The 23,606-nt window shown below is 43.7% G+C and overlaps 1 protein-coding gene across 12 annotated transcripts in view; it reads right to left on the reverse strand.

The window, feature by feature from the left end:
* LOC124307837 (atrial natriuretic peptide receptor 1) overlaps positions 1-23,606 on the reverse strand; it is a 136,409-nt gene that overhangs the window by 17,623 nt on the left and 95,180 nt on the right. For all 12 annotated transcript variants that reach the window (XM_046769973.1, XM_046769974.1, XM_046769972.1 and 9 more), the window contains 2 exons: positions 13,604-13,680; positions 13,344-13,435 (listed from right to left, as the gene is read on the reverse strand). In XM_046769973.1, the coding sequence (XP_046625929.1) occupies positions 13,344-13,435; positions 13,604-13,680 (169 nt within the window). The remainder of the gene's footprint in view (positions 1-13,343; positions 13,436-13,603; positions 13,681-23,606) is intronic.

Genomic DNA, 23,606 nt, shown 5'->3' on the forward strand with positions numbered 1-23,606 from the left:
TTGCCGATCAGTTACGAACTTTGTCACGACTTTATAATTCGATCTTGATATACGTGTAACGTGATTCGCGCAGTTTCGCACGATGTTTGAGTTGTATAACAAGCCAGAAGTTTGCAGTTTCGGAAACGTATAAAAAACTTTGTATTTCGCTGACAAAGCGAGTCGCGAAGAAAAAATGTATTTAGACAGCGATGAAAATTTTTTTCCTGGGTAAATAAGCTGCAGCGAGAATTCAGCGGGTACGTTGAGCGGCATGCCGGAGCAAATTTGTCGCAAAAAATTTCTCTGTACGAACAGGGGAAAAAGATGGAGGTATGAATTTTTTAAGCTTACATGCGGTTAAGCTATGCGTCTACAGGTATAATAATAAAAGACCTGCAAAGCTCGTTACGCGGGATAAGAATTTAAATAAAAATTGTGTGGTTTACCCTCAACGGTGCTTTTATAGTTACCGTTCGCCATGTTTCTCTTTCCTGCTGATTAAAATAGGAGGGAAAAACCGGAAAGGGCGAAGAGAGAGAGAGAGAGAGAGAGAGAGAGAGAGAGAGAGAAAAGACGAGAACGAGATTGCCGACGAGAATCTAGCGAGCGATCGAAGATGGGTACATAATCAAATGTCAAAGTTTCTTGACGAGAATTCTTCGGGTTTTATATAAAATAAGCCATTCGTCGAGCCGCGTTACTGTGTGCTGTATAAGTGTAAATATACCTTCCGAGCGCCGGAAGGTAGGAAGATTACTTGCAGGGTTGATCAAAGCGAAACTGAAACAGGGTGTAGCGAGGCCGTTGTAAGCTCATTTTCGGAGTGAAATTTGATCAGCGGAAATTACTGACTTCAAAGATTTTCAGCTACAGAATTGAAGGGCTGCGCGGTGTTCATGTATTAACAAAACTCGCAACAGTTTTACGCGTAATGTCAATAAGTTAATAACCGTCAAACGCCCCGGCCTTGGGTTATTAATAATTCACAAAATATATGACATACGTAGAGAAATGAAAAATTCGTAGGAGAGAAAAAAAATTAACAACTTGACTGTACAAACATGAATAACCGAAATATTGAAGAATTGGAAAGAAAAAATCATGAAAATAACGAGGAATCGATCGAGATGATTGAAATTGTTGGAAAATATTGCTAGTCACTCGAAGTCGCGTAAATGTAACGAAGAAATTACATGACAAGCGTTGGAAATCATAGCACTAATTGCGAGCTGGATGATTTCCATCTTATCTGGTGTTTTCTATGATTTCCACTTCTCAGATCGATCTTTAATAATTTCCAGCAATTCCTAATGATTTTATTCAATCTCCATTGACTCAGTCCGCTTCGAAAATCACTGTAAATCGCGTAGATCGCTCGGAAATCATTGAGATTAATCGGTATTGAATTTACAAGTAAACGAGAATCACACGACCATATATAAATCAACATAAATCACTCGAAATCGAGGTTAACGAGTTAGAATGATTAATTTTACTTCCGAGATAATTCTAGCAACAGAATACGGAAAGTGAAAGAAAATTCGATTGAAACAAATCCGAGAGTGTTTCTTGACAAGAAATAACACAGATGCTCCGCAGGATTAAACGCGGAGTCGAGCGTTCACCCATATAATGTCCCATTGCAGGAATTGATACGTCCCAGGATTTGTTTTATTCATTTCAGCGAGTGTTTCTGGGCGGCGCGGTTTCTCCTCGGTTTTTTCGAACAACCGCACCGCGACCAGCCTTCCGATTTATCAAAGGGGCAAATAACCCCGCGGTCGAATCGCTGTATCCAATTACGACGGAGGTTCGAGCGACGTTTCGGCGCCGTAAAGGGTCAGCAGAGATCCTCGAGAGGCGCATGGAGCGTCGGGCCAGGACGAAGAGTCCTGCATTCGGTGAACGGCCCCGAGAGAGCCTTTGAAATAAAAGAGGAGAGCCGACATTTCCGCGATATCGCAGCTGCAGTCTGCGGTCGCGGATCAAGAGCTGCCCCGTAAAAGTCTGCAGAGTCGAGATTTATCACCCATTTCGCGATCTCGCCGGCGGCGATTAAATTCTGGATGATATTACACGCGGGACGTTTCAGACCGATGCAACAAGGGATTTTCTTGCAATCTACAAATGAGATGTATTAAACCGATAGACAACGATGCGACGTTGATGATAAACCGTTGATTAATATTCCTGGACAGAGTGTTAGTCGCGTAATGAGGTTAAAAAAAAAGGCTTTATTTCGAACACGTTGTAGGCCCATTTTTCGGCGGGTTCCTTAATTAGACATCTTTTTCTAAGCAATTAACGCCTGCTTCGGATAAACGACGCCTTTCAACTTCAACCTTTACAAAGAGAGAAGATTATGGAGAAAAAAAATTAAATTTTCCCTCCTACGTGATGAGAGAAAATGTGTTTTTTGTTTTTCTCCTTCCTCTTTTCGCTGGCATTTTGAAATCCTGTCAAAAGAAGTCTTCAATTCTCGCTTTGGTACGTGTACATTCATTTTGTGTACGAAATACGAAAACGAAAAGGTAAATATATTCACAACACGAACCACCGCCTCAAAGATATTTCGAGTGGCATTAGAATGAGCTTGTTATACAGATAACAATTATTGTATAGTATAAAAAAAATCGTGGCAGTAACTAAATTGGAGAGGAAAGGGGGTAAAACCTTTGTCACGACCGTACATATTTTGACCCTTGAACTAAAAACACGATTTCCCATAATATCAATAGGGAGTAGACTTTACATCCGAGAGTCGAGTTAATGCAAACAAACGATATATTTCTTCGTTAGTTAATTTTCTCTTTCACCCTCCTCGCCATCTGTATCGATTTGATTAATTTCCATCTTTCAGTGAATTCAGAGTAAAAGAAACACAGAATAATAACAGCTCTGTACGGTGAGTAGCTACAGAGTTTACAGTACCTGACATAAATTATGGAAACAGTTACGGAACGTTACAGTTGGCCAGGGAATTTTCCCGACGATTTATCAACCATGATATTATTTTTTATCCGTCATATCTGTCTGACGTTTTTTTTTCATTGCAAAAAACGATCCAACGGGTATATAAGAATTAAATTCGTATACCTGTACGAGAAGTCTTTCCCGCGGGACATCAAGTCTTTCCGGTTTTCCCATCCTCGGGAAAATATTAGGTGGGAATACGAGAACAGCGAGAGGGGGTTTGAAAGTTGGGAAAAAGATATAGCACACAAGTTAGTAATTGGCTGGGAAGTAGTTCCGCGCTATATATTGCCGTTTCGCATCATCGTCAAGAGTTACGTTTCGAATTTTACGGTTTTGCACGGTCTTCTTTTGCGAAAACATCGGAGTACGACGATATCAAGGCTAGAAAATCGGCAAATTAAAAAATACCTCAGATTTCAAATTTTCGAGGGTATAATTAATTAAACAGTGAAACTTATCTGCGTTAAGAAATTATCGCGCCTGTGCAAACAATTCACCAGGCTGAAGTTAGTAACGTTATCGTAATGAAACATTGAGCAAAAAATCACTATTTTCCTAATCTTGCAACAATTTTTAAGGAAATTAGATTTAGAAATATGAGTGTGTTTTGTTTTGTTGCGGTTTACTGAATTTCGTACAATTCCAAAATCGTGAAATAACGGTTTTTTCTCAGCATGAATCGGTACGATAACCTTACTAACTTTAATATGGTAAAAATTCAACATTTAGACGCATCGTTTTACCAAACATCAAAACCAAGACCAAACGAGGTTAATAAAGTCATTCGAGAGTCGAGTTAGGATGGGTTTACGAAGAAAGCAACAGAAAAAGAAAAACTATCAAAAACGGAAGAGGGTAAAAAAAATATTCACCCTCGACTCAATTGTCGGAGAGAAATTTAACCCGTTGAACAACGGGCTTGATGCCATTGCCAACCCTGCAGGGGGTAAACTGACGATCCAGTTTAGAAGTGGCTCAATACCATTCCGATTCCAATATCAACATTTATACGGTCCTCGAGTTCCTGGAATAATACCAGATCCACTCTGCCGTTTTGTACCTACGTATCGGAAATTGTGTTATATGCCCTATTTGCGTATTTATACATATGTGTAAATCGGTCGTACAGCAACGTGCGCGCCGCTGCATCGCTCTACACTTTATAATCCAGAGCAGGGCATAAGTATGCCTGTATAATGTATGCATAATATACCTGTACGATACGGCGTCGGGGATTTGTAACGATGTGTGGAAGAAGAGCGCGGCACGCACACGTTCGTGCGATAAATTATTTATCCTAATTGACGTATCGGTGAAAAATACACGGTAAATACGTAAACAATGAACCAGCCGCGTGCGAAGGAGAAAAAAAAATGAGTAAGAACTAAAGACACAAGTTAAAAAATGGAAATTAGCAAACTGATTAAAAAGGACCGTGAAACGTGCGTGTATAAATATTCAGACGTAGAGGTATAAAATATGTATCATTTTAAATTCTACCGTGCACTTGACTCACTCGACTTCGCCGAGTAGGTGATATTAATTTAAAGTGAAACTGAACTTCAGGTAAGTAAAAACGAAGATTAAAAAAATTACCTTCATACGTTGAGGGATATTTTTAATAACAGAGAGACCGGGCGATTGAACGAGTTGAAACAAGGCCGAGATGACTGATTTTCCAAGGTTTCCTCAACGAGGGGGAAGAAATGAACGAACGAATATCGAATGAACGAATGTAAAGAAAACGTTGAAAAGGCATAGAAATCCCGTTTATACAAACGGGGCGCAGGAATTCACAGAGTCTGTAATTCTCGACGGTAAAATTGTACAGTCAATCGTACTCAATGTAGACGAACGCTGTATAAAATACGTGTATAAATACACAAACGCACCTCTCAATTTACGATTCATATAATAATAAAAATTTTATTCCCATGCCGTAAAATAGCCCACCTATTATACCTATGCATATAAAATTGGTTTAGACAAAAAAAAAAAAAAGCGAAGCTAAAAAAAGTGAGTCGTGAATTTTTCTTCCTTTTCTTTCACGCCTTCCAACGTCTGTCAATTACTGGTAATATTCGATCATGAAACGTGCATGGCTGCGGCGATGATAATAAGCAGACGATGAAACGTCCCTAGTCGGCACTTGGCGGCGTAACGCACTGATTTACGAGAGGTTCTCTGTTTCATTATTATTTACGGGAGGCCGTGACTTTATGGAAATCCAATACTGGCCGACTTGAGTGCCTCGGTCCTGCACCTCGGTTTCACACCAGCAGCCCACTCTAGGCGAAGCTCGGCGTGTCGCGGATACCCGCTCGCACGTACCGGCGGCATGCATTTGCGTCAGTCGGTATATTAATCAAGCAGAGATACTCTCAAAGCCTCAACGACCCGCCGCGATTAATTGCCCACCCAATTCTATCAAGTGGGAACGGTTATATATGGCCTAGATCAGGTGGGATACGGTCTCGAGTGTACGATATACGCGTCACGCCGGCCGAAGGTTTTTCAAATCGCTAGTCGTCGCAGACCCGATTTCGAAAAATGTCAACGAGAATGGTCGGTTTCCACCTTGGGATTATTACAGGCAATTGTCAATGTGCGGATGTCATTGGGAAGGAATACTTTGTACGACACTACACGTAGGACATGTATAATACATAGTTTCCGGGCAATGTGTCAAGAGCGCATGATATGTACCCGAATGGCAGAGCGATATTTTGGTAGGTTCAGACGAGAAGTCTGCGGAAGCGATTTAACCGATTAATCGGGCTACATGCTTGAACGTCGAAGGAAAGAAAACGACTGACGAAGAGTCAGAGAGATGGAGATGGAGAGATAGAGAGAAAGAGAGAGAGACGGAGAAAAGACGAGGCACGTGCAGCATGCGAAATAGAAAGAAATCGGCAACAGATGCTTGTCTCTGAGATATACGCGACTCCTTTGCGAATCGGCGAAACTTCTTCAGGCTTCAGGTTTCCCTCGAGTATAAAACTCCGACTTTTGCAAACCGTATCGCTGAGCAGCCTGACAGGGAAGATGAACAAACTCTGGCAATGACCAGGAGAGAAAAACGTAGCTCGAATTTTCCGTTTCATACGTCTCGAATTCGAGTGAAATCGAAGGTGCAGAAGGTCGGAAAAACTATCAGAGGTCAAATTTGGTATTTTCGAACGGACCGCAGTTAGGCTTCCATCATTTGAATCTGCATCGTAGACGGTACAAAGTGTCCTCCTTGATTCTCGGGTGTCGCGGACAATCTCCTCGAGAAGACTCGCCGGGACATCGGATACCGGATATTGTCGGGTATGCCGAGAACTGGATGAAGAAGCGAACGAGGAGGACAGCGACGCGATCGATGCATCCGGGCGATTTGTCCGCTGCTCTTTTTCCACTCTAAATCCGGAATCGGAGGTCGAGTTAACGATTGATGTTCCACGGACACACTGAGAAACATCCCCACGCGTGACGGTCGGAGATTAGAGATCCACGGTGCGGGAAAAAAATTAAAGACGTGACTCATCCCGGGTGAAATATACACCTCGTACCTTTAGCCGAGTATCACAGGCCTGAAAACGGCAGAAGACAGCGATCCGCGTCGTCTGGAGTATGCGGTACGTATACATAATCAATGGCCACGCGTATCAAGTCTGTGGAGCAGAAGCTGTGGGCGAGTGCGGATGAAGTGGCTGAGGCGATGGGACGAGGAGGATGAAGATCGCGTGTATGGACCACGGTGAGGTTTTCAGGTCACCGTTGAATACCTCGAGGCTTCCGCACAGCCGGTTGCAGTCTGTCGTAGGCGCGCAGCTACGGTGGAATTTCGCAAAAGCCGGTTGACAGTATCATGCAAATGGAATGGAAGCGTCTGGCACGTTGTACCTCGGCGCTGATGCGGACTGCACACAGGGACATATTGATTACCTGGACGATTGAAACGGGAAACAAAGGGCCAGAGTAAGCGTGCGCCACGCCCGAGAACGATTGCAGTAGCCGTTACGTTAACGGATGCGTGGAACGTGTGTTAGAAACAGGCAGCGAGACAAGTTAGAGGCTGCTCGATTCGGAAACTGTCAATCGCAGAAACGATTCCAGGAAAGAGAGTTCCATGTTTCGTTGAAAGACGGATATTGTGGACAGTGGACTCCTCGATCCAGGAGCCGATCAATACCCTCACTCACGGGAAGGTTCATCCCACCCGGCGACTCGTGGCAGATGGAATCGGGCACGTATTACATTATGTCGCACTACGTGGAGCCTTCCTTTCTTCGGGTCATCTGACTCCAGTCTGCCACATTGTACGAGACTCGTGACGCAAAAGAATGCTATACGCTTCAAGTCCAAGGCGATGTCACGTGTAAGACGAAGGTCACTCGAGCGATATGACTTGTTGCACCTTCGTACATGCCAATGGCGCACGTACCTGTCGTCGGACAAAGGAAATATGAAGTCAAATACAGTCGCTGACGTATCGCGCAAGCGCTTCAAACTTCCACACTCGGTTTTCGAAATAAACAGCATATTCCTCTATGGGAATAGGAACGCTTTGACGGTTGATGAATTACGAGAGCCGACTCCTTCGAGTTTGTAGTTCACGCTATGCGCGTTCTATGACCGGTTTAACTTCGCGGTTTACAAAATTATGGCAACGGTTATACGTTCATTTGGCAATGTGTCCGGATGTAGAGGAAGTATCCACAGTACGGTAGCAGACCGGGGTCTGCATGTGGAGCGAAAGTTGAACCCACGTTCGGTTCGCCACCTTGTACTTTGTAGCGTTGTGAGAATACACACGAGTTTGTATATTCCGTCCAAGTTTCTAGGCATAAGCAGATTTGGAAAACTTTCAGATGTGTTCAGCATACTCGAACACGACGTGCAGCGAGTTCATTCGATCGTGAGGATTACCGTTCGACACCGAAAGTAGCAAAGTTGTCGTTGTCGCGATCAGTAGAAAGAATGATCTCTGGTGTGTTGCCGTGATGTTTGCGAGTATAAGTTGGCAACCACCGTGAGCACCGTCTGCGTTACGATTGGTGGAAGGCATTGATTTTTTGGTGTAGAAACAGAACTCCAGTAGGGATGACACGGTGGCGCGCAAAGTCAGGTGGCTTTGATCTGTCCATCGCCTTCGTGCGAACTGTCAACGCGTCGCGTTTGAATTTTCGTAGCGGGATATATCTGGATGCGGAATCGAGGGAGGATTCTCACCGAGTTAACTCCGGACCAACGATAACCCGAGGCTCGTATCTGTCGAAGTATGTATATCATCGGGAGCCCGGAGAGCGAGAAACTAAAGCGATTTGATCCCAGGCGATTGGACTGTCGCGAGAGGCGCCGTCGAGATGAAAGAGAAATGGTGTGATAGAGAGAGAGAGAGAGAGAGAGAGCGAGAGAAAGAGAGTGAGAGAGTTTATACACGTACACAGGATTTATCGACTCGGACATGGCGATTTTCAATCAATCCCAATCAGCCGTTGACCCATTTCCAATCCCGGCACGAACGCGCGCGCGGTGCCGTTGTACTTCCGTGCGGAGCTGCATCGGTGGAGCTGGAAGTCCTGCGGGATTCAACCCACCAAATTATGATGTGTCGTGACGTGACAGTTCAAATTTTACCGCTTCAGGTAGCCCGGCTGAATGTAATTATCGTCGCGTAGATCAAGCTCTGCAGCTTTAACACGCGTGTCGTGTAGAAGATGAAGAGAACGAGCGGCGTGTAGGCGGCGCAATTAGACTTCGAGCAATTAAATTAAGTTGACGAATTTCAACAGCTTTGGGGGAATTTTAGTGAGGTGGGGGGGAACGCAGCTGGAAAGCTAAAGTCATCAAGGAAAAAGGTGGATAAGAAAAAACAGGAAAAGTCCGTAATCTCTTGCGAATCATCAACACGCGGGCGTAAACGAAATGTGAGATAAACTGTTATATGCGCTATACGTTATATATTTATACATATAATATGGGTATATAAACGATAAAATCGTAACATGGGAATTTTTAATTTTTTTCCCCTCCACAGCGTAATATAATTTTTACACGAGTAAATCGTATCGCAACATTTTTCCCAGATATTGTGTGCTTTTCCTTGAAATGTAAGGACGCGTGGTAACGAAGGAGAAGAAAAAAATGAAATTCAAATGAATATAAATATGATGTGGGTATACGTAATACGAGTGGCGGAAGTACTTGGCGCGAAACTCACGGTATACGTTCCATACAATGTGGTATAGAGATGAGATTTGAAAGGGAGCAATTTACGGTGAATAAAATTGGACTCAGGTGTGCGAGCCAGGAGAGAGTTTCTTATTAACGAGGCGCAAGTTTTTCCGAAAGCGAGAGAAGCAGAAGAGTAAGAAGAACAGCCGGAGGGGTAAAAAGAGAACCAAATATATCGCGTGGTCATAGAATACACCTAGAGTAAAGGGCAACGGCTATAACCCGCCATGAACAGCTGATGATAATTGAACATTATTCCGGATAAAGCGTCAGTGAGGTCACGTCGGGAAGCCCGGGTTTATGGGATGTCGCGTCGCCCTAATTCCCCTCTAAATTTTGGGAAACAAGAAATAATACGAGCTCGCTAACGGGCTGGGAGATAAAGCCGACTTGTAGGTGGGAGCGCCCGGCGAAAGGAACGATGGGAATAACAGTGCCCGACGAACGAAGGGTCGAAGGAGGAAGAAAAATAGAGCTGAGAAGGTGAGCTGATTAACCGTCGAATTGAGACGAAGTCAGCTGAGTACGTGACGCGGACAATGAAAAGAGCCGAAAGTCATTCTCGAGCACGTACAACCGAGTGTAGTACACATGTACCGCGGTGCATTGACTCGGAGCGAAGTCGTCGCTTCTTTTCACCTGCTACCAGCAGCAGCTATCCCTCTTGAAACCTGGAGTCGAAATGAAACGGTGGCAAAAGTCGAGAAGAACGGTGTCATTATGTGAAGGGGAGCTATGCGGAGAACGTCGAACGATGGAAATCAACAATTCAATTCGCTCGCTACGTTACTCAAGGGGTATGAGATTCTTCGGGTAAGCTAGACTCCTTATCTCCGAATTGACATACGTATTTGCAAACCTCTGGGGGAATGGCATCAGTCAAATATGACTGACTGCATTGGGGTTAATGCCAATTTCAACACAAGGATCGGAACGAACAAGTCAACATACGTAACTCGAGTTCTGTATGTGAAAAGGTACGGTACGCATAGCCAATGAAATCCAGTGTCTTCTCAAATCCCGACTCGTTCATTTCCGTGTATTTTCAACAACCATCCTCAGTTTCTGCTGAGCAATAACCGGATGTGGCTGTTACGAAATGCCTCGACATCTAGTTCTTGAATTTGTTCTGGTTTGTTTAACGAACAAGTGAAAACAGCGGCACGAGTTCTTTTTCTGAAGAGGTCCGAGTACCCGACCACAGAAATCCAGTGTCTTCTCGACTGGCCGCTTGTTCATTACCGTGCATTGTGCCGGAAGAACCGTCACTTGCCGATGAGCGACAACCGTATTAAACGAGTTACAGAATGCCTGAATTTCATTTCGCTTGCGAGTTTCCCCAATGAAACGACGGCGAATGCGAGTGACTCGTTCGGTGTATTTGCAGTAGCATTAATTGATTCGGAGTGTGGAGTAGGTACATGGAAATTGTTGAGGGACACGTTCGTTAGCCAAAGACCCGGCACACAGCATTCGGTTGCATGGCGTATGGGAGTCGACGAGCCAATCAAGTTAATGTAATCGCCCCAGATACTCAGGAACGTATCCAGCTTTTCAGGGTGGCACGAGGCGCCTGTATTATTCCGCAGAACATAGTCCGCGGGGTAATTAGTCGAGCTGTAGCGTCCGCTTCCAAAATTGCCTTTTAGTGTCAGGAGGATCGGGGAGTTGAGCCCTTGGAAAATCAATCCGACGTTGGGCAGAGCGTACACACGTGCGTTAGAACAGGGTCTGAAGAGGGACTGGAGAGGTGAAATCCTGAGGGTTTTTCAAGGGCGTATATCAGCCTCCTCCAGCCAGGGCCAATTCCGCGTCTAGCGTTCGTTTTCCCCGGTAATTGGCGGGATGCTGAATCCGACGGCCGGGGGAAGTCGAGCGGAAAGCATCGCCTCGTCAGGATTTGTGTCTCTTACACCTCCGCGATATCTCGCGAGTTTTACCAACGCTAAAAGAGGGCGGGATACGTTTGACGAATCGACGCGCGACGGCAAGACGTCGGCCCTTCTCCTCCGGATAATCAATTCGCGTATCAAGTGTCTTTTTCTCTCGTACACAAGTATCATGAAAAAACTTTTCCACCAAATCCCGGAAAACTTCGCTCACAAAATTATTTCACGAAGATTCTTAGGGTTGTTTTATCCACCCTTTGTTAAAATTCGAGGATTATCAAGGGACGAATTTAGGGTTTCTAGACCGTTTAAATTTATGAGATCAAGGGGTGAATTCCTCCAGCTTCTCTGTCTTTCTCTCTCAAACGCTTCTCATAAAGCATACCTACGTATTCAGCCAAGCGAATGGCGAACTTCAACTTGTCCGTTATCCGAAACGTTTTTGCACGAGAACTTCACCCCTGGTTCTTTCCACGTATACGTATACCTGATACATGGAGGACATAACTTCTTTGGCGATCATTACATCCTGTACGTATATACGGTATATTCAGGGTACCTAAATTTTATGGCGGTTCATGAGACTCGTGAACAAGCGTTGGATATATACTATAATAGGCAATGCGTAAAGGCATCTAATCTGTATATAGACGGCAACGAATCCGCACAGCATCAGTATCGCAAAATTTTCCGAGAGCAACGGATAGAGAAAAAGCCTCGAGTCTGCTTTTCACCTTTAACCTATGAACTTTGACCTCTTTTCAGGAGAAATTACTTCTCCCTTCACCTTCCACTCCCCCATTGTAACGATAAATACGTTGTTATGACACGTGTACAACAATTCCTGTAGAATTGTTATTTGATAAAATGGCGAAGTCGGTACAGAGGTAAAAGGAGAGATGAAGTAGTCGGGAAGAAATTAAGAGAAGAATAGATTAAGGATGGATGGATACTAAAAGCGGTTACGTTTACGGTGCGTTTACGGTGACGTCTATACTTGGAAACTTGTATAATCTTGATTTTACAACGTTGCGAATTGAGACTGCATTAAATTCATCAATGGGTACTTTCCGTTTATTGCCAGGGTAGAATAATACTTCTTTTACTTTCCGTTCCCTCAAGTACGGCGATTAAGCATGGTAATTACATTCATTCGGGCACTCACAATCAGCGCCGCTTTCTATGAGATTTGAACTTCTAACTCTTTTGTATTTGGCGTTAAAAGTAGACTCATTACGAGCAGGGCCGTATCTCGTACGAACGAGAGAAAGTCTTGCCAATTTTATAACTTTGTCGTTTTATGTTAGGTTTGATTATACGAAGATTATTATGACTCTGAAGTCTCCGAATACAGCCCTCAAGTCCGGAGAAAGCGAATGAGAAAATCTTTTAGAGGCATCGGTCTGTTTTTTTTTGGGGGAGGGGGGAGGGGGGTACGTTTCTTCCTTTAAATTTTTTTTATTTTTCGCTTCCCACGCTACGGTTAGTTCTGCTGTGACTTTGAAACATCGAGAGTTTTACACACAAGTGGTGTGCGATTCAATTGACCTTTTGTTCTTTCGTTTTTAGGGAGAACGGTTTGAATTCCGAAAGCGGTGAAAAACAGGTTAACGGTAGAAATGGAATTTCGGGAAACCTGGGGAATGATGGACGTGCGCAGAATGAAGCTTTCACCGCAGATTCAGGCACACTTGACATCGAAAAAACTATTGACACGGCTCCGGATGAAAGACTTCAATCGAAAGCGTGGGTCGGATCGATGATCGAAAAAAATTACAAAGGCAGAAAATACGGTGCTATTCGTTTTTATTGATCCCTCCTTTTTTTTCACTACCCCTATTACCGAACCCAATGAATTGCGTAATCCGAATACCACAGAAATAAAAATAAGAGATGAAAAGCAAGAAGAAGAAGAACAAAAAAAAAAAATTACAAACAGTGAAAAGAGAGCGAAAGAAAATTAAGGGAGCAAAAAATACTTCAAGGTTCCGTATACCTATAACAGGGTATTTTAATCAACGTTCCCGATAAATTTTCTACACCACATACGGCTCGTTCAATTCCTGCACGTAGCTGGGCGAGCTTTAATATAACGGTTGAGATATGAATCGCCTGCATGAAAGCGAGGATGAGACGTAAAATATCGTGCAAAGGGAAAGTTTAATCGGTAAATCGTCCTGACGAAACAGGGGAGCCACCGCACCACGTTTGCTTACGGAGTGGGAGAAACCGAAATACGGCGATAAGAGAAGAAGAATAAAAGATCCGACTCACTTGTTGATTTTACGAATCGTCTGCTTCAACGCCGGAAAGTCTGGCCTGTCAGCAGCGTCTTGTGCCCAGCAGCGTCGCATCAGCGTTGCAACCTGAAACGATCGGTCGAATTCCGATTACTGATTCCCTTTTCCTCGATATCGAAGAGTCGATAAATAAGAAAAGAAGGATGAACGCAATTTTTTAATCGCCATATTTCATACTTTTTTTTTCATTTTCGTTTCCTTTTTTCGTACAGGCGCAAGAATCAATTTACTCACCTCTTCCTCCACCGCCGCCTCGTCGATCAACGGTCGCAGGGGTGATCCACCACCCTTTCGTACACCCTCGACGATCTCTGAAACAGATAAACACGCCGAGAACGTTATTCTCGTGACACACGTTTGACCGTGCAGTTGGTGCTCGGTTGCTGGGGATAAATCACCCACGCGCTTCACTAATTGCGATTCAAAAATATGGTTCGGAGTATGAAATATTTGCTGCCCCCGGTTAGCGATAGAATATTTCGTTACGGCAAACGAGATCTTATTGCCAACGAAGCGTCGCCTGTAAATCATAAAATGATCTGCTACAAATTGATATTCCTTTTTTTCAGCAACCGGTAATCATTTACCGAATCGGTATTCGGTCTGATACCTCGATCACTGAGGATTCGCTAAATTGTTCAAATCGTTTCTCAGAATATCTATTTTCAAGTAAAATCTAAATGAAAAACAATCTGGGAGCTACGGTATAATTCAATAAACAAATTCGTCGTATTAAACAGATTTGATACCGATTTTAATCACAAAATGGTTTGCTTATAGAAAAACTCTGAGTGTAATATTTCTGTGAAAGGAAAAAAAATTAATCACTTTGCCAAAATTATTGTTATCTGATTAAGTTCGGCTGAAATACGCTGCGCGGTTAAACAATGGGACAAATAAGTGCAGTATTGTTATTTGAACGACACTGCAGCCTCTCGGAAAAAGAATTCCGACTTCCTGACGAAATAACCACGGCAACAACGTGCGGACTTATCAAGATTAAAACGTACTTTAAGGAAAAAAGCTAAAATTGCTTAGGAGAAACATCAAAATTTGAGGATTCAAAAACAGAAATATCTTATATTTTTGACCAATCGAATTCATCTTCTTAGGAGTTTGCAAAGACAAAACCTAAATTTTCAGTCAACAGAATTAGCGATGATATTATTCGGAAAATATATTCCGTGCGTTTAAATAACTCTAATGTTCAGTCAAGGCAAAAGATTTTTGTTAACAACAAATTTCATTACCTGCTTCAACCATTGAATTCTCAACTGAATAAAACATGAATTAAAACAAGCCCAATTTGTTTGTAGATAAATTAGCTCTAAAATATTCTCCGATGGTTCCAAAAATTTTCCCAAGAATTCCAAGTTTTCCAGATTTTTCGAGCTACATTTCCTGAAACACAATGCTTCCTGAATAATACACCAACATCCGGCGTAAGATAAAGTGTGACTTACGGCTCTGGAGAGTAGAAAAAAAAAAAAATATAAATACGCGGCGCGATGTAAAACGTTTGGGTTATATTCCGAGAGCGGTGATTTTATTTTACAGCCTATAACCGCGTACGCGTTCCTGAAAGTATCCAGTTTTCCAGCCCTGATGTTACGAAGCAGAGTGAATTTCTTCGTTACGTCTTTTATCTTCTTCAGTTTCTTCCAGATAGACGCCGACTCGGAACTCACAATTTGCTAACACTTCGGAGGGTTTCCTAGCGATTATAAATTCCGAGAAAGGCTTTGAATGGCCAATCACCGACCATATCAGGGCCGAGGTCCGAATTACCGCCAGTATATTACGGTACATGCAAACTATCGACGCAATTAAGACGCGAGTGTACCTCCAAGTCAATTACCAAGGTCGACAACGAGATAAACCTTACCGACACAATTTTTCTGCCTTGAAAATTCAACGGAAGACCGATACGGGGATAAAGTAATATAACGTCATAGAAGTAGGGCCGGAATTTGAAACAATAACTTTAACAATATCTCAGGAGGGATGTTGTATATAAATATAAACGATACATGTCAGCTGTTTAGAATCCCAAAGACGCGCGACTCCCCGTTACGATGAAATAATGATTCGGGAGACAGTCTCTGCTTTTTTCCGCGACCTCCTTCTCTCGCTCTTCGTTCCTTATTTCGTAACCGAGAGACGCGTCGCCGTATCACCTCGTCTGAAGTTTCGGTGTTGTCATCCCTTTGTTGTCAAGGTCGGCGGCTGGTCCAGGTTCCCATCCCTTTTTTCGCACTTTCTTCTTATTCTTCTTCAACTTCTTTTGCCCTCCAAAGAAAGAAAGAAAGCTGCGCAGCCGAAATCGTGCCGCGAGACGAGAATTAGACGACGTGTGAAGGTCGACGTAGTCGGGGAAACAAGACGCGCCGGTTTCGTAAAGTGTGATGAAACCGTGCCTCCGAAAACATGGACCGGATGAGAAAGGGCGATAACAAAGAGCGAGGCTAAAGGTGAGCTAAAACTTGGCCAAATATTACAACAACAACAATTCTCGCCTCGCAGTTTCTCCCCATCGCCACTTCTCGCCGTGTATCCTTCAACCAATCAATGTCAAGGACCTGGTTTGCTTGTGGAAGGTGTAACACACCCTGCGATGCTCCATATGTGCCAGAAATCGTGACCTTCTAGTTTTTAAATCCCAGGGATTGAGCGGTTTTAATGTTGAGTGCAAACTCGACGCGATGTTTTTTGGATTCGATTGTAGAGATCGTGTCAAGTCATTTGGAATAACTTGAATACTTCCAATACGCTTCAGACCAGTGTATTTTACCTCAAATCGAGGTAAAAACCAGCGAGGTATAAATTTGTGTTTTACTTCTTATACCCGAGGTTCTTCGTCACACTAGGAGGACCTTGGGGCTTGCGTCACTTGCGGATCATCCTAGACGCGGTCCTAAATTCAAAGTTTCTGAAATTCTTGCGACGTCGTAGAGACGCGACGAGATTAGGTTCTAAGCTCGACAGTCGCCTACGGAAATTCGCTCTACGAAGTTTGCCGATGACGGTAAAGCCCGCGTCATCGTCAAGCCAGGCGACGATGATACCCGTGATGGAGAACAATGCTCGGTGACGTGGTACAATGACAACCGATGACGGTGCGCGTAATCTGTGAACATTACCGTCAGGCATTCATCCGCATTATCGAGAGACCCGCGCCGGCTCTACAACAAGCAAGCACTTCGGCAACAACGGCTGTCGTATTCGCGCTAGGGTGAATATAGCCACAAAAGTGTTTCTCCGCGATACAAACGACCGACAAGGGAACTCCTCCACCTGCCGTATATTCACCGCGGAATGAACAAGGCGCGTAAAACTCTGCGGTAGGGCTGACCGGATGAATAATGAAAGAAAGTGTTTCGCCAGTCGAGTTATTTGACATTGACAATGACAAGTTGGCCAACTTTTTTTTTACACACATAAAAGAGCAATTTGCGGGGCTGGAATATCGGCGAAATTTCATACTCCGAATATAAATTCCCCAATTTTCCCCCTGTTATAGGCATAGAGAAATTCCGCGAGGTGATGATCCTGGCTGCAGGATGCTACGCTCCTTATCCATCTACAACGGATCGAGACTCGGATCTGAGACGGAATTCCTCGAAAGGAATGCCGAGGGGATTTTCCGTGACTCTGATACTCCGTATCTTAGAAGTAGGTAAGGCGATACACCGCGAGTAGGTAGAACGGAGGAACGGAGGGATATAACGAGTACGAGGCTGGTAGTAAAAGTCGAATACATAAAATCGAATGGGAAATGTGATACGGCTAGAACATGGGCGGATAAGAAGGAAAGATTCGAAGAAGAATAACTACGCGTATCAAAGAAATCGACGAACGAAATTATGAGAAAGAAAGGAAGAACAGGAAAAAAAAGGGAAAAAAGGAAGAAAAGAAAAACGACTCGTCCTTGCGTATTTTCGAAACTCTTGGGACCTTACTGTGCCTGTAGACGTCCTCGAGGTAGGCGCTGCACGATTCGCAGTTGAGGGTGCAGTGCGGCCTCCGAACCTCGAGCAGGGGGCTGACGGCCCTTCGAGGACTTGCTCCTCGTTCAGGACTCGCTCCGGACCCGGACAAGGATGGAAGCGCAAGGCTGCTCGAGCTGCTGGAAGAAGTGCTCCGCTCCGCCATGCCGATTCGCAGGATGTCAGGACGAGTTTCTTAGCAACGCATCACACGCGACGCGGCGAAACCGACGACTTTTAATATCCGAGGATGCTGCGCGTATTCCGGCGAAATCTCAAGGCTTTCCAAAGTCTCGAGCTCGACTCGAAGCTCCGAACGTTTGTGAAAATATCTGCGGTAGAAAAGCATCGGCTAGACTTTCGTCTTGGGATTTTTTTGTGGTGGATGAGACAATTGCGATATGAGCGAAAATGCGGGGGCCGAGTTCGGAGGTGAACGAGCGAGGGTGAAAATAATCGGAGCTGAACTGTATGGCTGGATCGAAATGTTGGGGAAAAGCTGAAAACGTCGACCTCCGACCTTTCGGAAGGGTCGAAACGGCTCGGAGAACGTTGTATAGGTATATACGCGGATTTATGCGGATTCTTTCGAAGTGTAATGAAAACTGGAGCGTCCGAGCGAGCGGAGCCGGCCGTCTCTCAGCTTTCAGGGCATCGTGAAACGAGATTAATCCTGGAAGGGGACTAATTTGAAGGGAAGAAACGAAAGCCGCGGGATAATGGAGCCGAGGTATTACGGCTGTATAGGTATACGTCTTCTTTCAACTTCGCGTCCCGTCCATCTGGCCTTCGGTATGGATCTATAACGACGCGTAGCCAGGCAGCAAATTTTCTCGTGCCCGCAGTTAATAATCACATCCTATTCGTCGAGCAAATATTTGGTCAGCGGTAGAAATTCGGGATATTCGAGAATTCGAATAATTTGCGGAACACGATACGTATGTGCCAAAGTTTCGACGGAATATTTTACACGCGGCTCGATTTAACCCTGCAACGAATTCGTAGATCGCCTTGGTTTTCGTTTCGACGAACGAATTTGACGGCGCGAGAATTCGAGATTAAAATTTCGCACGGTTGACGAGTATCGAAATTACCTTTCACTCCTCGATTATCGAAGACGGTCGTAAGAATACCCCGGATTAAGGGCTGACAACCCGAGTCGTGCGAATCGTTGCGAAAGTGATCAAAGTGAAATAAAGTATTGGAAATTGCCGAGGTCTCTGAGCCCTCTCAATCCTCGCAATTACGAAGCCTCGATAAGGGTTTTTAATTACCGGGAAGAAAATTAATGTAAGACGCCGCTGCGAGCTCCAGAATAATATATCATATATATCTCATTTATATATATATATAAAATGCCGTTTTTTTTCCCTCAACGAAAATTAAATCCTACTTCATTTTTCATCTTCCAACCATACAAAGTTACTTGAATCCCGTAGAGTCAGTTTATTCGCAACAGCGAATTAGATTGCAAAAGAAAAAAAAAATCACAGACAACTATAAGCTGAGATGAATGAATTTTCAGAAAACTTGGAAGGTGAGTGATTATACATAAGTGAATTCCAAATATCGAATAAAATTAATTTGAGGATAAAGCGGTTTGATACGTTTTTTTTCTTTCTATTCTAGTACGATTAACCGTTTTTCATCTAAATTACATGACAATTACATCTTTCGCAAGATAAATTACATTCGTCACTTGCTTAACACGTCGAACTAATTATTCCGAAAATCTGTAATACATTTGAGATTCTAAGCCCAACAATTATTGTGAGACAAAGTTGACAGCTGGCAAGTTAAAACTATTTTATTAAAAACCGAAATGTGTTTGTATCCTCGGAATTCGTTGCTAGCTTAATTTGAGAACCGCGTATTATCCTTATGGCCACCTCGATGATAAGAAAATATAAAATAAAAAATATTGCGGAGGGAGAAATTCTGAGCCGAGATCAGCGCGAGGTTTGAAAAAAGTAAAGAAAACTGACTCGCCCCCGAAAGGGCAATGAATAATGTTTAAAATAAGTATGACGTAGCCGGGCGGAGAGCCGATACAGCACAGACCGTAAGTCTTAGTCTCCGGTCGACGTCTCTGCCGGGATTTCAGCCACGGACGTCTTTATGCCTCGAGAGGATTTTCCGCAAGCTCCGGAGGGAGAAACGCGGGGCGCGTCTGCGTCTAATCCGCCAGATGGGCCTTTTTACTCGCCCGGGTAAAATTTTTGATACAGAAATCGCGGTCGCGACTTTTCAACGACGGCGCAGCAAAACCCCAGCGTTCCGACCTGTCCCTTTCCGATCCCGATTGCCCTTCTTTTTCAAGACCTCTAATCGGTTGAATCAAAGAACTTTTTCGATTACGAAAGGACGCGTAATTTATATTCCGTCGTAGAAATACTTTTTTCTGAAAATAATTTGAGCTGCTGCGTGTTGTAACATCGATTATAAGAAAAAAAAAATTGGGATACACGTTTGTCTTCACCGATGGAAAATTGATACGACGGTTAATAAATTAGAGATCGACTGATGGTTATTAATTTCAATATTGAGTACCGACCTAATCGAGAAAGTTTGAATCACGAAGTTTTAACCGCATGGTATGTATTTAAACGACTCGAGGATTATTTTTTATCGATAGAATCAACACGTTGTTTAAGTTCGCTTTAATTCCGAGAGTTTAAATTAATTGCCTTTTACCCCGCCGACTGTATCACGCCGCCATAATTCTGCGAATTATTCATTTGTAAACCGCGAATCGACAACGCGTTACACATTTCACCATTCGGAAAACGCGTATCCGTGTGTCGAGCGTTTGGGGTCGAACGATTCCTTGGAGTCTAACCGAGGGATCGATATATTCACATGAGAATTGATGCTGGAGGAGTTTAGTATTCTTAGAAACGGTTCTTAAAATGGCGGTTCGGCGTTCACATATATACGCGAATACATGTAAAATGCGAAACGGTCCCACGTACCATGTTTCCTTTTATTTTTCGTTCGTACGTATCTTTATCTCGCGGTTATAACACTTTTCGCATAAATCGAGAAAAACACTCGAGCCAGTTTTCCCTTCCATCTATAATACATAAGTATAAGCCGTAAGTCGACTTATACTTTCTACGGGCAGAGTACCGTCGCGAAATTCAACTCGCGTAAAGTTTCGAGTACATACGTGTGCGGGTATATACGTGTAGAGTGGTGAAAAAAAAAAAACGGGTCCGACGGCCGGTTTTCATCCCCTTTCTACGCTACGTAAGCTCTACACGATTGCGAAATGGAAGTTATAGACTTATATACAGGGACGATAACATTGATCATTCTTCGATTCGCCACTACAATTGTGATATATAATCGGGTAAAAAATGTGAAACAGACGGTTGGAAATTATTCGATATATTCCTGTGAACAACGCGAATTACGTAATACGACTACTTGGTGAACATAATCAATTACCGTGAGATAAAATAAAAACCCGTTAGAAGAAAAATGTAGATGATTTCGAACACGGGTTTAAAAAACTGTCCCGATTGTTATTTTCCCTCACTCGCTCTTGATGATCCGTCATCGTAACACGTTTTACGCCTAGCTTGTTCCCGCAGGATGATAAAGTAAGACTCGAAAATGCGATCGTGCGATCGAGTTTCATCGCGGATGAAAGTTGTGGATTAATTGCCTTCACCGCGGCAGAATGACGGAGTAAATAGCTTAGGTGACCGTGGCACGTTATTTGCCCCACGCTGCGCGGATGATCAAGAATAAAAAAGCACGCTTTCGCCTCGCGTGTAATAAACCATATACCATAAACGCATTTATTCGCCCCACTGCAGGGCGAACAATGCGAACGAGAGTTATAAATTATCCACACTGCGTACAAGTAGGGTACCCGATGCGAAACGTTCCCTATTAAATCACGTAATTATAGGCGTATGATTTTTTTGACAAATTTTGCAGCAACGATCATTTTCAAGATCACGATTTCAAGATACGTATTACACACAGTATACGTAGATATGCGGTTTTCCTACACGACGTCACGGATACCGCGAATTAACGACCCTCTCGACGCTGTGCTTACGTCGGTAGTAAACTCGAGCAGCGTCTCACATGCAGTGACGCAAGACGGACGATTCGCAAGGGATGCGGAAATATACGCGGTGGAAACTCTGACGTCACGGTGCAGAGACTGAAGCGGGAAATCGAACATCGAGCAATTTTAGGATTCAACCGTCCCGCCAAAATTTACATTTTCATAGCGCGAATATTCAATCGCGCGAGCTGCAAAGGCGAGAAGCATTCTCCTTTTTTCTTCTCGGCCGTCGGAATTAAGATTATTGTTATTATTTTTCTTATCCTTGTCACTCCAGAGGATATTTCCTCCGAATATTCTCACACGCGAAAGACGAGCCTTACGAACTTTATACGCGAGTTACGATTCGAGGAAATTTTCCGGTTTCCGCTCCGAATGAGTCGCGAAATTCATTTTTCATCTTGTTTCGCTCTCGCAGAAGGATGAGAAGCAATTCGGAGGTCGTAACCCAAGATTGACAGTTCGATCAATCTTTCCGAACATCACGGATCTGTGATCGAAAATGCCTACGTTTAACGCGCTTTGTACCCTGTACGAAACTCTTCTTTGACATCTGAATGGCACAACGAATTTTGCACGGTACTTTCACCCCCGCGATGCACGACAATTTTCAACCCCGCGTTTTGAATTCAACCCCATAGTTGGGCTGCGCTAAGACTGGACGTACAGGAATTGGATTACACGTGAAAGAATGCGTGTTAAAGCCGTTGAATTCTTCCTGACCTTTTACAAGAGGCCTGAACTCCCGTTCAGAAGCTGTTGCCGGGTCACGCGGGTCAGCGAACTCATCTCGAACGTTACTATTTCACCCTTTCGCGTTCTGGTTACATAAGCGAAATTATTCTGCGTAAAGAAATTCTGACTCTTCATATTTTCAACCCCAGTCATTTTCCGTACGTCGGTTTATTGTCGCGACCCCTCGCGTTTTTTCTTCCGTTGTAAAAAGGCCGACATTTCAATTCCACAAGTTGCCAGACTCGAAATTTGAGCCTCCGGTGAAAATAATTAATCAAACACGTCCTCGCAAGCTGCGCTCTTACATTACGTATACACTCGATGCTCGGGATAAGCAGGGATGCGTGTAACACGTGACGTCGGAGAAATATGAATAGATAACTGGAGGATAAATGAAGGGATTGTGCGAGGGGTGGATAGAATTGATTGCTCGTATGAAGAAACGAAGAAAGCACAGCAAATAACTTCTCTAACATGGACGAAAGCGGATAATTATCACGTGTTGGCCTTTCGCCGCGCGAGCAATCCCGTGTAGATGCTTCTCTTGTCGCGTGAGAATTCCAACTGAGCTTTCGCATCCCCCCCTGCTTTAATTCCGCTGCATCCTTACCCCGCGAAAATTTCACAACTGCCATCCCCGATTCATCTCTTTCTCTCTCTCTCCCTCTTTCCCTCGGTCGATAAATTTATGAAAGCTCCCCGAAATCAACCGCCGGTCATCAACTCGAGGGTTGGAAAGCTCGCAAGCTCATGAGTTATAGCTCTGGTGATTGCGCGCGCTTCTTTACCGGCCGCCGGCTAAGGCTTGCACAACTTTGCCCGTAGGCGAGCTTTTTCCATCGTCTTACCGACGGTAGTAAAAAAGCTCGGGCTGATTACGGTAAGGAAGGGATTCGAGAAAGAAGCAATATCATATACATGCATGTATGTCTCAGTCGAAATTTGTCGGAATAAAAAAATTTCCTTCTTTCTCCTTGCCACTTTTCGCTGCAGGTATTTCAGGAATTGTATGTTTGCCATTGGATCATGTGATACGAATTCGAGATTCAAAGCTTGAAATTTTATTGGCAGAGTTGGGTTCTGATTTCTGCACATCGCGATTATTTCATAGATCCAAAGCCAAATCCAAGCGTAAAGGTGAAATTTGTAGGAGTACTTCAAAATCGCGTGTAGGATAATAATCATCGGAAGTAAATGGGAATGAAAATCGAGGATTGAATTGTCGTGAAATTTTTCGGTCAACACGAGCTGATCACCGATGATCGTGTTTCCGAAAACTGCAATGGCGAATTGGACGTAATGGGCGATCGATTCTGTTTAATTGTCGCAAAACTGTAGGACGACCCGAAATGCGAGATAACTGGGCGTTAATTATGACGGCATGAATCGCAGTTTGGTAATTACCAATTAGGTTGGTCACCTGGGCTTATAT

The sequence above is a fragment of the Neodiprion virginianus genome, chromosome 6 (assembly GCF_021901495.1).
Source record: "Neodiprion virginianus isolate iyNeoVirg1 chromosome 6, iyNeoVirg1.1, whole genome shotgun sequence".
NCBI lineage: Eukaryota > Metazoa > Arthropoda > Insecta > Hymenoptera > Diprionidae > Neodiprion > Neodiprion virginianus.